The 17,760-nt window shown below is 35.8% G+C and overlaps 3 protein-coding genes across 3 annotated transcripts; 1 reads left to right on the forward strand and 2 right to left on the reverse strand.

Annotated features, from left to right (window-relative positions):
* Window positions 1-4,455: 4,455 nt before the first annotated feature.
* Window positions 4,456-5,979, reverse strand: LOC112706417 (U-box domain-containing protein 30). Its single transcript, XM_072200813.1, has 2 exons — window positions 5,856-5,979; window positions 4,456-5,721 (listed from the first exon to the last, which is right to left on the reverse strand). Exon 2 carries the CDS (start codon window positions 5,689-5,691, stop codon window positions 4,471-4,473), a length of 1,221 nt encoding a protein of 406 aa, XP_072056914.1. The 5' UTR covers window positions 5,692-5,721; window positions 5,856-5,979; the 3' UTR covers window positions 4,456-4,470.
* Window positions 5,980-7,745: 1,766 nt separating this feature from the next.
* On the reverse strand, window positions 7,746-10,135 carry LOC112706416 (lecithin-cholesterol acyltransferase-like 1). Its single transcript, XM_025757714.3, has 2 exons — window positions 9,519-10,135; window positions 7,746-8,804 (listed from the first exon to the last, which is right to left on the reverse strand). Exons 1-2 carry the CDS (start codon window positions 9,941-9,943, stop codon window positions 7,874-7,876), a joined length of 1,356 nt encoding a protein of 451 aa, XP_025613499.1. The 5' UTR covers window positions 9,944-10,135; the 3' UTR covers window positions 7,746-7,873.
* A 4,439-nt stretch (window positions 10,136-14,574) lies between these two features.
* LOC112706418 (uncharacterized) lies at window positions 14,575-15,771 on the forward strand. Its single transcript, XM_025757716.3, has one exon. It carries the CDS (start codon window positions 15,106-15,108, stop codon window positions 15,598-15,600), a length of 495 nt encoding a protein of 164 aa, XP_025613501.1. The 5' UTR covers window positions 14,575-15,105; the 3' UTR covers window positions 15,601-15,771.
* The last annotated feature ends 1,989 nt before the right edge of the window (window positions 15,772-17,760 follow it).

Here is a 17,760-nt window from a genome sequence, read left to right on the forward strand (position 1 = left end):
GAAATTTGGGACCCAAATTTTGCCATGATAAACCAACAATCCATCTTGAAAGAGGAAATCAGAGGGTAATTCTCCTTGCTTATATTGTTCAACTAGCAATTTTGTCTCTAGATCTTCTCTAGTGGCACGCAGCAATGTAGGCATTAAAGCCGATTGAACTGATGAGAAGGCTTGGAAGCAAACTGGGGTTGCAGTTTCCTCCCCTTGCCAAGACAAAGCATCAGCAGCTTTGTTCAGGGAGCCAGACCGATACACCACCTCAAAATCATATCCCAGCAGTTTAGTGATATAATATTGTTGGTCAGGGGTCAACACCACTTGATTCATAAGCTCACGAAGGCCTTGGTGATCAGTTTTAATGACGAAATGGCGACCAAGAAGGTAATGCCTCCACTTGGCAACATCTTGTGTGATAGCATAAAGTTCTCTAACATACACCGATGCCATCGACAACCTCCCGCTGAGTTTCTTGCTGAAATAAGCAATGGGGTGTCCTTTTTGGGATAAAACAGCTCCAATTCCATTACTCGAAACATCTGTCTCCATTATAAAGGGTTGAGAAAAATCAGGGAGGGCAAGTACTAGGGTGTGAGTAAGAGCAGCCTTAAGCCTCTCAAAGGCTAAGCCAGCTAGATGATTCCAGTGAAAGCTGTTTTGCTTGAGCAGGTCCGTCAATGGGGCAGCAAGATGCGCATACTGAGCTACAAAGCGTCGATAGTACCCAGTGAGACCGAGAAAACCCTGTAGTTGTTTCAAGCTGGTTGGTTTTGGGCATTCAACTATGGCGGCTATCTTGGAAGCATCTACTTGCACCCCGGCACCGCTGACCACATGACCAAGATATTCTACTTGGGTTTGACAGAAGACACATTTCGAAAGTTTGGCAACAAATTGGTTCTGTTGCAGCACTGACAGGGTGGTGTGCAAGTGGCAAAGGTGTTCTTCCTTGGACCGGCTATAAACGAGAATGTCGTCGAAGAAAACCGCTACAAATTTCCGAATATAAGCACGAAACAGTTTGTTCATAGTAGCCTGAAATGTGGAGGGAGCATTGGTTAACCCAAAGGGCATAACGATGAACTCATAATGTCCCAAGTGCGTCCAAAAGGCTGTTTTCGGAATGTCACTTTCACGCATTCTAATTTGATGGTAGCCAGAACGGAGGTCAATCTTGGAAAAGTACTCGGCACCACCTAATTCATCAAGGATCTCATCAATATTTGGGATCGAAAACTTATCCTTAATGGTAATCGCATTCAATGCGCGATAGTCCATGCAAAAACGCCAGCTCTCATCCTTCTTGCGTACGAGTAATACTGGGCTGGAGAAAGCACTGTGACTTTCTCTAATGACCCCTGCTTGTAGCATTTCCTCCACCAATTTCTCTATCTCTTCCTTCTGATAGTGTGGGTAACGATAGGGGCGTACATTTACCGGGTCTGCTTCTTGTTGGAGGTGGATTCGGTGCTCAATTTCTCTGGGTGGAGGTAATTCGGTGGGTTCTTTGAACACCTCGTGGTACTTTTCCAATACTTGCTGCACTTGTTGATCTTGTTGTTCTGGTGTGGCTACAAGTTCATTTGGTTCCAGCACTCTTAAATAAAGGAAGGAAGCGATGACATCGGCAGTGACCATCTTATTAAGAGTTCTACCTCCGATTGCCCCTGGCTGGAACAACCGCTCCCCTTGCAGCTTTACAGTCTGTCCCCCTACCACGAATTCCATTGTTAAATTCAAGTAATTAATTGTTACATCACCTAATTGCATTAACCATTGTGCACCCAAAACAATATCAGCTACCTTGATATCAAGAATGAAGGTTTCTAACCGGAATCCAAATCCTTGCATATGCAGCGGCACCTGATTGCATTTGGAAACACAGCCAATACACTCGCCATTACCAACATACACATTCAACTGTGGTACTTGAGTGATTGGTAAGCCCACTTTCCTTGCTGTCGCTGACTTCATGAAATTATGGGTGCTTCCCCCATCCACTAATACCATTACTGGGTTCCCTTCACAGGTTCCAGCAATTCTGATAGTTTCTGGGTGGTACACCCTTACCATGGCATTGAAGCTGATCTCCACCACGCCTTCCTCTGGACTGGGTGTTCTCAAGCTGGCCGAGTCTCCTTCTGGATTAGTCATTTTGGTCTGCCACCCCTGAAGTAACTCATCCATTTCTTCACCTCCCACAAGTAGTAGAAAGGATGATTTGCACTTATGTCCCACCGAATACTTTTCATCACAATAATAGCAAAGTCCCTTCTCACGTCGCTGTTTAATCTCGACAGCTGTGAGTCGACGATGTGGAGTATTGCTCCCGCTTTGTGAGCCGGGGGGTCCCTTTTCAAGTACCGGGGACTTCAATGATGCGGATGATGAGGGTGGTCGTAGCAACGGTGGCCGAACAGGGCTGAGAGTGGTAGGAGTACCTCCGGCAGTACGGTGGCTGTGTGGTCGCAGATTGAGAGAATTTGCACTATGCTTCTGCTCATGAAGTTTGGCAAGGGCGACCGCTTCCACATATGTCTTAGGCTTCGCAAGCATGAGCTCGCACTTGAGTGCATCGTTCAACCCAGTCGTAAAGAGTGACACTAGCCAATCCTCCGTCAGTCCCGTGACTTGGTTGGACAGATCTTCGAATTGGGACTGGTACTCTGCGACCGTGGAATGTTGTTGAAGATCTTTCAACGCTGCCTTTGGGTCATGAAAAATATTGCGGCCGAATCTAGTGCATAGCGCCTCCAAGAATCCCTCCCAAGTATACGTGATGTCATTATTTACGCACCAACGACACCAAGTATATGCTGGGCCGGTGAGGTGGAAGGACAAGAGCCGCACTCTCCACGCCTCTGGTACCGCATAAAGCTCGAAATACTCCCTGACTCTGAAGGTCCATTCCTCCACTCCCTCGCCGTTAAAAAACTGGTAGCTCGGCCCGAACTCCCTTCGGCCATTGTGACAGATGGAGATTCCCCGTAGAACTTGCGAAATCGAAACTCTCTCCATGTTCCAGTATCGCTTGCTTGAGCTTCAAACTTTCCTTGAGCATCTTCTCAATGCTCTTAACCGACGTTTCCACAGATCCAAGTCAGCTTTGGGTTTCCACGACCTGAGCGATGGTTTCGATCTGCCCTCTCTGAAGCGCTACGATCTCGGACCGATGTTGTTGGTAAGCATCCTCCAAGCAGGACAGTGGAGTTCCTAATTCCATTTCCGAATCTCTCAATGAGAACACCAAATTGTTAAACTCAAATACTCAATGAATACAAAATATGAAAATGCACATGAACGAGATGAAAGGTGAATGAAAAATAGGAATTAAGCAAAATTCAACAATCACTAGTAGTTGCAATGACGCTACCCCCAACTTGGAGTCCTGGGAGAATGACTCCTTTACACACTTTGGTAATTCTGTATCCCTCTCTCTTCTTATCCATTACTTTTTATTCCTCTGAGATCCTAACTAACTGCTTATATGGATTGACTATCATGCTCTCTCTCTATTAGTTCATATGGTAATCCTTCATTCATGATGGGACTCTTCTTTCTCTCTTACTTGTTGGGTCTTTCTCAGTTACTAGCCCACCTGCTGTTTCAACATTTTTTTTTGGTTCCTCAATTAGACTCCTGTTGTTTTGAATTTGTTGGCTGTGTTCCTTGTTAGACGTATCAAGTTTCCACCTTATGGAAAGGGGTGAGGAATATAGCTAAAGATTCAGCATTAGCGCCATAATATCTATTGTATATTTCATATTTGTATTCCTTTTCTATTCAGTTTTCCAAAACCAATCAAGAGCGCGAGACTTGGGCAAATTTTTGGATTGTTGAATGAGCCCGCCCATAGCAATGTAAAGACAAATGTTGAATAAATATGCTATCAATTATGTCTGCATGCCCTTATTTTAAAATTTAAATATGGACACACTATATTCTAAACTATAGCCTATAGTCTTCAGATCTTGACCAACATTAAACCCACCCAATCCGTATTCTTTCTCGTTGACCAAACCAAAAACACAGATACAGCTTCAACAAAACAAAATAAAAAATACTGAAAGTAAAAACTTTACACAATTATATTATCACTTTCTGTGATCTCCAAACTTCACAACGTTATCTAGCTTTAGTGGGTTTGCCAGCTTCCACACTAGCATCAAATCAAAGACAGCAAAGATCTGATTTGAAAGGCCAACCAGTAATCCACCCTAACTAACTTATTACGCACTTTTTTATTTAGCTATGCAGATATAGAGTGTATAAGTGCTTTAGACAGCTGTACTGTCATGAAAAGTCTAATTTTTAAGAAATATAGAAATCAGACTGTTCAATTTTTAAGAGATATAAAAATCAAACCGTCTGATTTTTTTTGTACAAAAATCGAATGTTCTAGTAATTTCTTTTTGTTTGTTTTTAATAAAAAATAATTTATTCAAAGCCATGAACAGATTTTGTAGGAAAAATTCATTGTATTGTTGTGGTAAGCATACACTTAGAGATGAAGATACTAGCAGAGTAATTCAAACTGCACAATTTCAAGAACTCAGCAGACATGTGCTTTAAAACAGGGTTGCAACCGCTTTGAATCACCAGAAGCAGCTTCGCCGCCAACCCAGCCTCCACCGCCTCGGAGGCACATTGTTCCGGCGCAAGCTTGTAAATAGCCCACAATATCGAAAGCGCAAATAGCTTGCACCTCTCAGAGACTCTCATCAACAACTTCACCAAATTAATCACAACATTGGGACAATCTCTCAACGCCATTCTTCCTTCTGGAATCGTCGACACCACCTCCAGAATAAACAGCGCTATTTCCAAGCACTCATCGTTTAGTGTTGGCAATAGATCCACCAGCTGCGGCACCGCTCCGATTCTCACAATGGAAGTTCTAACTGATTCTTGGGAACTGCACATCATCTTGATCAGCTTGAGGCCGTTCAAGACCACCCCAGTTGGGTGTTTCTTGTCTCTAACTAACCTCAACAAACCCACCAACAGACTCAAGCTTGACACGTGTCCTTCTAACAACAATATCTCAATCAACTTTGCACAGTTCATCTTTGTTTCAACGGTTCCCTCGTTCATGATATCCACCAATAACGACACTTTTGATGGATGCATCAGATTCTTCTTAACCTCTGAACTCAAGTCCAGCTTCACGAGTATCCCAACGGCTTCTGACCCAACAGCATGGGAAGTGAAAGGACCTAACAATGAAGAAACCAAGGCAAGTCCGTTGTGTTCCACAACTGTCTTCCTTATTGAAGCGTGAGAATGAAGGAGGTGGCGAAGTTCCTTGAGGGATTTAACTCTTGCTTGACCCTTAACCTTGTTGAGTGATTCCAAGAGGTGAAAGGCTGTGCGTTGAACGTCTTGGAGGCTTTTCTTGATGGAGAAGTAGTTGTGAGAGAACCATGTGAGGATGAAGCGGTGGAGGGTGGTGTTGGGGGTGAGGGAGAGGTCCCAAAGGTGTTGCATGGTGGTAGGACAAGTGTTGTGGCCGAGGGACAACCATTTGAGGATGTTGGACCTGTCGTAGGTTTGGCCGGTGCAGAGTGTGACTGGGTCTCTCATTGGCTCCAGCGAGATGGGACAGATGAAAACCGAAGGAACATCTTCCATTGATGACTCCATCTCTTCAATCAACACCTTCAGAGGAGGAGGAGTAGGCATTGTTTCTTGCATGGACTTAAATTTCTACAAGAATATTAGGTGCTGAAAAAGAATGAAAAGATAAGAAGCAAGCGTGAGGGAGAGGAGATATAGATATAGAAATAGAAATAGAAAGAAAAGAATAAGGAGAAGAAGCAATAAGCCAATAATAGAGAAAAGAGAGAGAGAAGGACTACTTTATTTGGGTTTTCTTTTTCCTCTCTAAGCAAATTTGCTTTGTCTCATTTTTTATTTTCTTGTGCATCTGTAACTGTGATATGTCTTTTTGTGGTCAAAAAGTAAAGGCAATGCCTATACATCATGACCAACATGATTGAGTCTTAATTTTCCATCACTAATACCGATGCTCTCTTCCTCTTTCAAACCCAAACCACTTGTTACTTAATTACTGCACCTTCACCTCACCTTACCAAGATAGTGAAAACTCAGCTAATGTCGATTTTTCATGAAGTTAATAGTTAAAAATTGTTAGATAAAAATTTAGTCAAATTATTTAATCATTCTTAACTATCAACTTCATATGAAGTACAATCCACATGAGTTTCCACGCACCAAAATAGAAATGTTAAAAAATACAACTACTTGCATATTTTTAAAAGTAAAATAGTTTTTCTTTTTGGTCGGTAAAGTAAAATAGTTTATATTCCAATTATTTTTTCAGAAAAACAAATGTTTGCACTAAATCATTCACATAGTGATTGGGTTTTGGCGACAATTCACCACACGTGTAGTCAGTCATGCATATAGTTCAAAGTTCACTCTTTCGAGTCAGTAGCAGTGTAATAACTAATACGGTCATGTTTGCTTTTCTTCTTTAATGTGGTAAAAAATTAAAGTTTGAGTTGTGGACCTGGGCTGCGACACATAGTCAAAAAGGTTAAATAGATGCCACCAATCGAATCATAATTTAGGATATATATCCACATATTCTTCTCCATTGGTCCCAATAAGTTCAAACTCTGCCAAACTTTCACAATGTAATGGTTAAACGTATCGTATTTGTATTCACTATTTCGCATGGTCATAGAGTAGTCACTCTGTTTAAGAACAGGCACGATATCTTAGGTAGTAGGAGAGGCAATAGTTCAAACATTCAATATCGTAATGCACATAAAAAATATTGCTTATTTATTTGAGCTATAAGTTTTCTCACATTGCTTATATGTATTCTGAATATGAGAAGGCTCACATGATTCCTTGTTCTCGGTTGGTCTATCTAATCCACAGCACAAAATCAGAGGAGGACCATGACCAATTGACCATAGACATAGATACAAATAAAATACAGGATTGAGAAGAAGTATTGAGCACTCACCCACAAAAAAGGCAAGTGCACGAGGGGTTGTTCCGCTTTCTTTTACTTAACTTCAAAAAGTAGTCAAAAGTCAAAGGAAAGTGAATCTAGTCAAAAACTCAAGAGTGCCTTGTCTGAAGCCTTTGGAATTTGTACCCTCCACTTGGGTGTTATAGGTTTGGTTTGATTTGGTTTTGAATTAAAAACCAACCGAATCGATCTATTTGGTTTTTATAGGGTTTCAACTAATCGGTTTATTATTTGTATAACAATCGAATCGAATCGATTTAAAAGCAGTTTAATTCGGTCGATTTTTTAATTTTTAAATCATAACTAATAGAAAATTAATCTCAATAAAATGATGTTTAAAATAATCAATAAACTGAAATAACATTACATTACATTCAAATTCAACATAATTTCAACTCATTCCAACAACTAAACATAAAACATTGTATTATTAATCTAATTCTTCGGTTCGGTTCAGTTCGAATCGATTTTTGCCGAATCAACCAAAAATCAAACCGAACCGATCAGTTTAATTCAGAAAAAAAAAACTAAAAAAAACCAATTTTTCAGTTTTTTATTTAATTGTAAATTTTGACTCGATTTTACGGTAAATTTCAGTTCAGTTCGATAACTTACACTCCTGTTCTCCACTTCTCTTCCCCCTACCGATATGATGGACTTCTGTTCAACTATTACTCAAATATATAATTTATTACTAATTTTGCACGTATGGTTGGAATTAATGGATAACGAGATCTCTGCATGATTGAACTAATTATATAATTTAATTTTCATTTTCAAAATTATGAACAATTATTCAATTACTCAAATACTATAAACTCCATAGGAGGCATTAATTTTTGCATACAAAGACATATATATGACCATCATCTATCTACCTACAAAAATGTTGCCAAAAGCAGTATGTGAGTGATGAGAATTAATTCTACTAATCTCAGCAATTATTTGTTCAAGTGCAACTTCATCTTTTAGTATTGAAACATGAGACACACCATCAATCTTAATCACTTTGATGCTTTGGTTTTTATTGTCTTCTCCCACTAATGACTGAAGGGCCAACAAGCTCACCATGTTCACCGTTCCATCACCATCCCCATACAAAATTTCTGGCCCTTCATCAAAATCACCATTCCTGTAAAACAAAATCTCCGGGGTACTGACCCCACTCCCTATAACACAAGTAATAGGAACTTGTTCCGGTGCTTTAAGGTTCTCTATTAACGGCAAAATGCGTGTTTTATAAGGATAAACCCCTTCCAGAAAACCAATATCTTTGAGAAAATCAGGCATGTCATGTGCTGAATAGCTTCTATTTTGAGTGATGAGCAACTTTTGATGATGACCATATACTTTGGGATTAGGCAAAAGCCATAAGTTACTCTCGGAGCTTCTCTGCTGAGGTCTAACTATCAATGGATCCACCAAGGGAACACCAAGAGTGTTGCCAGATGCAAAAGTGAGCATTTCGTCCATTGCACCACCCCATGGTGCAGAAAGTGCCACCAAGTGTTTGATGAATTTCCTGCTCCATGAAGGGTCGTTTCGGTTAAGGAGTTCCAAGGCGAATAGACCACCTAAGCTGTGGGACACAAGAATCACTTCCTTCCCACCGTTTGAAGCGCTTGCTTCTTCTATCAACTTCTTGAGATCTTCAAGGAACTTTGATCCCACTTCACATGGGTGCCCTTCGCCTGCAAGACCATAACGAAAATCATAGGGTGCTCCGAACAGTGTTTCACCTTCAATGTAACCAAGCTTTTCTAATGAATCTACCAGGGAAGCCATATATTCCGTGACATACCTGTAAAAAACTAAAGAGGTTAATGTTCAATGCTACAATTTTTTTAAAAAAATAATGAGCTCAACATAATAACACGGAGCATCAAAGAAAAAGTACTAGACAGATAAAATAAACTAATTATTAATTATCTTTGGCAATGCCATCAATCATCTAAAAGATCAAATATCACTCCACTCTTTATAATTCTTAATCAACTTGTTGACTACTTCCGCAATACCTGTTTCTTAATGACTGAAGATTTTGTCATTCCTTTCTAACCAAGTGCTTGAAATGATAAAATGATAAAAGTAAAACCAAACTCACCAACATTCTATTTATTCTACTGCACGATTAACCCTGAACCAAACTAAATCCCTAAAGTGGTTTTGAGATTCCACATTTAACAAACAGAGCCATGAGCTGTCACTCTCTTGCAACATTACTGGACAATGGAAAATCAAGTTGGTTGCTTTTGGTGTTCAATTAATACAAAAATGAAGTCGTTTTGATAGTTGTATACGCACACACATTAATTAAGCGTTTCTATTTTGATTGAACCTCAAAAGCAAACAATATCACTTTACCATTGTTTAACATGATAAAGAAGTGTGAGTTCAGTTACCACCATGGTACCCAATGCTCCATTTTGGAATGACAATAGTGTAATTAAAACCTCAAAGATAAAATTATGTGCATGTGAGAGACCCATATGCGTAAAGAAGAATGAGCACTTACTTAAGACGAGGATTGAGATAAAGAAGGGAGGAGGTGGAACCAAAGTGAGGGACACGGGTGAGAACCCCAGGGGTATTAAAGTAATCATCTCGGTCTTGATTGTAGTGAAGCATCATGCGGTCAGCGAAGCATTTGGTGAAAGGAGAAAGAAGGACAGAGGAATCGAACCAGAGTCTGAACCAACCATTCTTTTTCTTGAAAAGAGGGTACCAGGAGTTGCAAACGAAGCTAGAGGGTTTGTAGTCTTGGGTCAACTTAGCTTCTAGTTGGTTCCCTCCGGCGCCAGGTATTAGGATCAACGGGTGAAGATTGGTGTTACCGTTAGCGGTGGGGGTTAGTGTTATTGCTCCACATGTGCACAGCAACGATAACATCGCAACTGCCACTGTAACTGTGGCATCATCACTTCCAATGTGCTTCTTCATCACATGAATGAATGATCACCAATGGATATGTGGATATGAGTGTAGTAGTAGTAGTCAGATATCTGAATTCTGAAGCATGTGATTTTTAACTAGATTAGGTGACACGTGTAATGTATGCTACGGTGGATATTACTTGGCTACGGCGATGCCCCGTTATTACTCAACAAATTCAACACCAGAGACGCTCACCTCAATTTAAAATTTTTATAAAATAAATATAAACTTATTTTTAATATATGTTTTAAAGTATTTAAAATATTTTTTATTTCAAAAATAATAATAATATTTTATTCAATAAGAAAATAAATACTCAAGATAAAAAAATAGAAAAAAAATCTCAAATACTCGTCACCAACGATAAAATTATAAGAAGAAAATAACATAAAAAAGTAGATAAAAAAAAAAGTTTAGAATATTATGCATAAAACAAAATAGATAATTTTTTATTCAACTTAAGCGATATTGCTAGTATTTTTTTTCCGATGCTCCTGGACATACTCAAAGATTCACGACACCTCTCATTCCAAATATTCCAAATTATAATCAAAACTAGTCAAGCTCTTTGAGGGCTTGTTTCTTAAAATCCAGTTTGTAATACCGAATCCCTTAACCAATCGAAAAACAAAGAATATCTATAATCTGGAATAAGGTAAGCCAAAAGATTCTTCTTCCACACTAGATTTGCGTCTTTACAAAAAAAAATAGACAGTGTATAAATGATTTTGAAATTGACTTGCAAATTGAATAAGTTGTCGGAGTGGATGGGAACCGTTGATGGAGAACAAGAAACTTTTTCATAAATGACTCCAAACTGGTCTCTATTACATGAAGTTCGGACAAAATTTAATGGAAGTATGGTAAAATTGATAAGCAATCATGTATTGTGATGCAACATCTATCATATGTTTTTACTCTGTTCATTACCTATTAAATTGTGTCTTCACCTTCTCTTGGGATTATGGAAAAGATACGGAGCAATTTCTAGAGGAAAAAGATTTGAAATTAATACTTGATTCCACTATTTATTTGACAAAAACAGGTCTTTTACCCATAATAAATGGTAATTATCTGATAGTAGTACCGCATATGGTGAAACAGTGAAGAAGTAAGGAGGAGGAAGCCATGATTCACTAAAGATTCGGATATCACCAAAACTTACTTTTCAACTAATGTTTTTCTCTACAACTCGCCTCTCTTCAAGAATACTTTGCCAACCTCAAGAAGATAAGGTTTCCACTTCTGCTGTAAGGATATAATTAAATCTATAGTATTTATCTTTAAATATTTTAGAAAGAAGAAAGTTAGGTTGAGTCATGATTTTCCAACACGTACTGTTTACCAAAAAAAAGTAAGGTTTTGAGCTGTGAGAAGTGAGATATTTAAAACCAAGCCCGCCTTCTTTCTTAAGTCTAGTCATTTTATCCCAATAATTCACACCATTCGTCTTTCAAAACTTTGCTGTCCCCACCAGAATTGAGTTAGAATACTATAAATTTCATTTAGCAAGTTGTTCGAAAGTTTAAAACATGACAATGTGTATATTCGTATGACTTTACCAACTGCTCGGAGTAATATATGTCTTCCTCCATTAGATAACAAGCATTTTTTTTATCATTGTATCCTTTTGAGAACTTTATATTTGATTAAGTTGAAGGTGGCTTTCTTAGAGCGGTTGACAAGGGAAGATAAACCTAAATATTTATTCTGTGCACTTATGTGAGAAATTTTTAGTTGGACTATTAGTGAGGTTCTAATCAGCTCTAAAGTGTTATTACTAAAAAACAGGATCGAGTTATTAATATTAACTCTTTACCCACTGAAATTCTTATAAGATTCCAATAATTTTAAATGAGAGGCACAACTATTTTTCGAAACTTTACTTAATAGAATAGAATTATCAGCTAATAGCAAGTGATTAGCATGTTAATACGTGTTAAGAATAATATCAAGTTATGTTAGTGCGTCGTTAATAAAAAATGGTCAGGAATTAATATGGTATAATTTTTTTAATCTAAAAAATATAATCAATATAATTGAAATTTTAAAAATAATTTTAGTATACCACATTAATCTTAAGAACTAGATTAGAGATTTAGTCTCTGTTTTTTACATGACATTATTATAACTTACAAAATCAGAAGCAATTTTCTTTTCTCAGTCAATATTCCAATTAAGATCCTTTTAAAAAATTAAGACTCATACTTGCAATCCTTCTTATTGTATGTATTCTTCGTAGGGCGAAATACTTGCCCTGGCGGTGTTAAAATAAGGACTATAATTATATGTGTGATAAGGACCATCTTTACTAGCTTATTATCAATAATACCATATCAAAAGTATTAATGTTGAATTTGAAGCGTCTTATGATTATTTTACTTTGGTACAAGTGTCTTATTATGATTTAGTTAATAATAATGGGGACGTCTAACAACACTCATGAGCCTTTTCAACATTTCATGGAAGGAGAAGTTTGGATATATCATTAGAAATTGACATGGATTGTTGATTTTTTCCCTATTCAAACAAGTATTGATGATTCTTAAAATCAGATAAGGTTTTTTCGTTTTTAAATATAAATCTTCATCCGTGTTAGACCACGAAAGTGACGTAATTTACATTTTATGCTCAATTTAATAAATGTTATATCAATATTGTCACAAAAATAAAAGATAAATAAGGCAAATAATAATGTAATAATAATAACAACAACACAACTTGATCAACACAAGGAACTATATGAATAGATAAAAGATTATGTTAGGTAATTAATGATTTTTTTTAAATAACATGAACAATAGATTTTAAAATTGGTTTAATTTTACTAAAATATACTATGCTACTAATTAAATTTATGATTAATTTACTTTTTTAATTCCATTGTTCATATTGTTCAATAATATTATTGTCTATCTACATTTTTTTTAAAATAAAAATATCCTCATAAAAATGAATATACATTTTAATCAATGGATTTAACTAAAGAATTTTCTAAAAATATTGCTTAGTACTTAAGAGAATAAAACTACCGTAAAATTTTAGTTCTTTCAATAAATATTTAAAAACTTTCATTTAATTTATAATTTCTATTTAAATTTTTGTGATTGCAGTGTCTTTAAAATGTGCATGAGTTGCATTTATTAGCAAAATATTTAATTAAGTAATAGTAAAAATTTATATGCAATTGTTTTCATGTAAAATTGATAATTAAAAATTTTTAAATAATAATTTACTCAAACATATCAAATCATCTAATAATTATCAGTTATAAATTTTATATAAAAATAAATGTACTTGAGTTTTCACTTTAAGCAATTCTACACTACTCATTCATCTCCTTAAGGTTAAGAGAAGGGTAAACGAAAGAAATATTAATTAATCAAAAGTATTATTTGTATCCCCAAATTAATTATTAAATTCGATTATCATGTATTTTTGTGTATATATATATATATATATATATATAGTTTAATTTATTTTTAATATATATTTTATATTTTAGTGTGTATTTTATACTAATAGTTGATTTTTGTGTATATCTAGTATAATTATTAATGAATACTATCTAAATACAAAAATATTATTTATATACTAAAATTAATTTATTTTTAATAAATATTTTATATTTTAATATATATTTTATATTAGTGTCTAATTTTAGTAGCTAATTTTAGTATATACTTAATATAATTGAGCTAAATATTATTAGTATAATTGAACAAAAATATTTTAAATACTAGAAAATGCAGATTTTGGAACTGATGATAGAATAGTTACTTATGCTTTGTACTTAATTATTCCATAGTTACTGATAGAGTAATTTGAAATTTTATTTGGGTACTCATTAAGTCATTATTATTAATTAGGGACAGCTGCAATTATTGACATGTGCTCATTCTTGATTTGGGTTTGGGTTGTTGGTTGGCAAGTGGTGACAAATCAAACATACATTTATTTGTTGGTTAACAAAATAGTCTATCTTCTTATCTTAGTTGCCAAAATGAGAATGCGTTTAAATTCTACCATTTACTTTATGAGTCAAGCCTCCCGTTTACAGTTTTCAAATGCCACACTTTAATTTTCAATCATAGAGGCGTGCTCTAATTCTTCCTCTCACATTCCTTCCTTAATTGCCATGCTAGTTAAGTAAGACTTAAGCAAGACATACATGATATATATCAAAATTCAAGATCTTTATTATTATTATTATTATTATTATTATTATTATTATTATTATTATGGGATCACTTCTCTTTTTAAAGATGTTTATATGTATTATGATATTATTAGATATTTTTATTAAATTGATTAATAATTTATTTTTTAATAAATTAAAATAAAATCAGTTTATTATAGTAATAATAATAAACTTAATTATCCACATTATAATTATTAGACCCAATTTAATCCGATCAATTTATACAATCTAAATCGAATTATATTTTAATTTTTTTATAAAAAATAAATAAATTTTTTATTTTTGTTTAAAAAAAATTATGATTTTAGTTCAATTGAATTTGATAACAATTGATTTTATTGTTATTATAAAAAAATCAATTTTATTTTATTAAAAAATTTAAAAATAATCGATTTATTAATTCGTCTAATAATAATAAGACACGTAAATATCTTTATTAAAAAAAAAGTTTTACTTATTACACACAAACGTCTTTACAACTTTATCCACATCAGATCCCTGCCTACGCTAATTTTCTACTCTTAATTAACTTGTTCATCACCTGACAATAAAGCTATCTCGATCAACAACTCCATACAAAAAAAAAAAAAAGCTAGAGCCAGAAGGAACTGTTCTTCAATTGAGAACACGTTTATTAATATTAAAAAAAAAAGAAGTCAAATAAAAGATGTTGAAATAGTAGCGGTCCTTCCCTCTAATCTAAGCCACCTATCGCTGTAATTGAAAATACAAAGTATTGAACGTAGAACCTCTACATGTCTTCATCAACAAATGCTATAACTATATTGATTAATATATAATAATAATACGCCAACACGTTATTATCTGCGTAATTTTCTTGACCCGGCTTGCTCTGAAAAAGTCCATGGTAGCGTTCCCAGTTTCATATATAAATCCCATTTATTAGTCTCATTTTTCCACACTACTCGGGCATCAAAAACTGAAAAGCGCGGAAAAGAATTGAAGAATGAGAAACAAAGGAGGGCAGAACAAGTTGGTGAGGATCATAACCACACCTATAAGAGTTCTTGGAAAGGCGAAGGACATGTACGTTCGAAGCATAACACAGTGCGGTTACAGCGTCAGCTACGGCAACACCGGAGACGCGGCGGGGAGATTCCAGGCGGGGCTGCCGCGAAGCTACAGCGCCGCCACGTCGATGTCCGGTGCAGGTTCGGAGGATTACGCGGAGCTTGTCAGGGCAGCGTCGGCGAGGACCATGGGGAACCGAATCGACGTGGATTTGGTCCTGAAACTGCAACAAGAAGCTCGAGGACGAGGTCAAAGTCAAAGTCAAAGTCAACCAGTGGGGTTGCCAAAGTCGGTGAGTGTTGGTATGGGTCGAATTGATGAGGATAAGCCTTTTGATTTGAATGAAGGGGGTGAAGCTGTTGTGCCTAATTCTTACCCTAGAAGTAGAAGCTATGCTGTTGGAATTAGAAAACCCACCCTTGTTCTCTAAGGAATAATAATGGGTAATTAGTAGTTTAGGGTTAAGTAATGCAACATTTTTATGTGTAATTACTATTATTATTGTTCTTCATGAAAATCATCCTACCGCTTCATCTTGTATAAATTTTGATAATTATTTCTTGAATTTTTTTAATGAAAATTTGTGTGTTGCCACTTGAAATTACTTATTTTGGGTTACTTGAAATGAATGCGTTCATTTTGGCAAGTAGATTATTGACTTGATTGTTTTGCAATTTTCATTTTCTTTTATTTATTTTTGGATTGGTTGTTATTATAATGTATATGATATGAATAGATGCTTATTTCATTGCTGGAGACCGGCGAAAGAGTGAACTTGTTATGAATGATTTAATTGAAACCAAACAAACAATAATACAAAGAATTTATAATATGTGCTCCTATATTTATTGGGCTTATTTATTGGCCCCATTCGGAACTTATTTATAAATTATTTATTGTGCTTATCACAAAATCTCAAAATGACACTTGAGCTTGCTAAAAACACAAGATCTAATTAAATTGGCCTACTCAATTGAAGAAAAAAAGAAAAAAAATTATTTTAATCCAAATAAAAAATAAGATATATTTAAAAATAAATTACCATTTTTACTCATAAAAATTGAAAATGCTGACATATTTATCTATAAAAAAAAAAAAACCATTTGTACCCATGAAATATGGGTTCTATACAGCAAAATTATTCAAACACTACAAAATTATATAAAAATCCCAAATTATCCTTATTCAAACTCAAACAAGTCATTTGAGAAATTGAACGAATTGAGCAATCTTCACCTAAGCCAACTCTAAGAGGCAAGGGTGAACTTGTTCTGTTTCAGCGAGGAAGACGTTAGCTATAGTAGTTTCTCTGAAAGTTCGATGACTGAAAAGATGATGATGATGGTGATGTTGTCGGCAACTCGTTGGAGTAGAAGAGAGAGTGAGATCAGAGGCTGAGTTAGGGTTCGGTGGAGGTGCGAGACTGGTGAGTGGCTCGCTAGCAGTGGTCTGAGAGAAAGAACGACCGAGACGGTGAGGGTGGCTCGGGTTTGTCGATGGTGAAGACGATGGTGGTTCGTGGCAGTTCTGGTGGTTGGAAGTGCGGACGGTGATGATGGCAGGGTTGTGATGGTGGTTCAGAGCTCTCTGGTTCTTGAAAAAGAAAGAAGAAGGGGAAGAAGAGGAGAAGAAGAAGTGAATTAGAGTCCGGTGGTTTAAAATAGATGGTGAAAGAGATAGAAAGAGAGAGAGCTTGCCGCGGTTTTGGTTCGCAAAAGAGAGCGTAGTGGTGGCAGATGGCGCAGTGGCCCGTCGACGGCACTGGTTTAGTGATGAGGAGAAGGCAGCGACATTAGGTGAAGAGAGGAGAGGGGGTACTGCGGCTCTAGAGTTGTTGGCGGCGACGAAGCAGGGCTGGTACAAAAGTCCCCTTGTTTGGCAAGGGTGAGACAAGGAAGAAGAGAAAGAAGGGTGACCACAAAGAAAGGAGGACGGCAATGGATGGAGTTAGTGGTGGTGGTGGTGGTGATAAAGTGATGAGCAGATGAAGAAGATGATGGAGTGGTTAGTAGGGAGGAAAAAGATGATACCGATAATGATAAAGATAATTTAAAATTTTTATGAAACTCATATTTTATGGATATAAATGATAATTTTCTTTTTTCTATAGATAAATATGTCAGTATTTTTAACTTTTGTGCATAGAAATAATAATTTACTCTATATTTAATTATCTTATGTATATTACGTATAGAAATAATCCTCTAATTCGTTATTGAACACTCCAACCGGGAGGTCTCCCGTTCATCTCTGATACTACATGTATATAATAGCATCCTATGGATTTATATTTTGTCTTTTTATTTATAAATTTTTAAATAATAAATATTTATTAGTAATAGTTCAAAAATAAGTCATACCAGATCATTTGTGAAAAAATAATTTGTAATTAGTTTAAAATGCTAGTGGGTTACCAAAAATTCATACTTACATAGAAATTGGCAGGAACAATTAAAGTCTAGAGAAAATGGGCATGACTCATTAGAAAAAAATGGTGACTATTTCTCACCATATGACCATATCCCATCAGTAATTTATTAATCAGCGATAAACTCAGTGCTGCATTAGATTAATCTTTAACCAACTGGAT

This window comes from Arachis hypogaea, chromosome 8, assembly GCF_003086295.3.
Source record: "Arachis hypogaea cultivar Tifrunner chromosome 8, arahy.Tifrunner.gnm2.J5K5, whole genome shotgun sequence".
Taxonomy (NCBI): domain Eukaryota; kingdom Viridiplantae; phylum Streptophyta; class Magnoliopsida; order Fabales; family Fabaceae; genus Arachis; species Arachis hypogaea.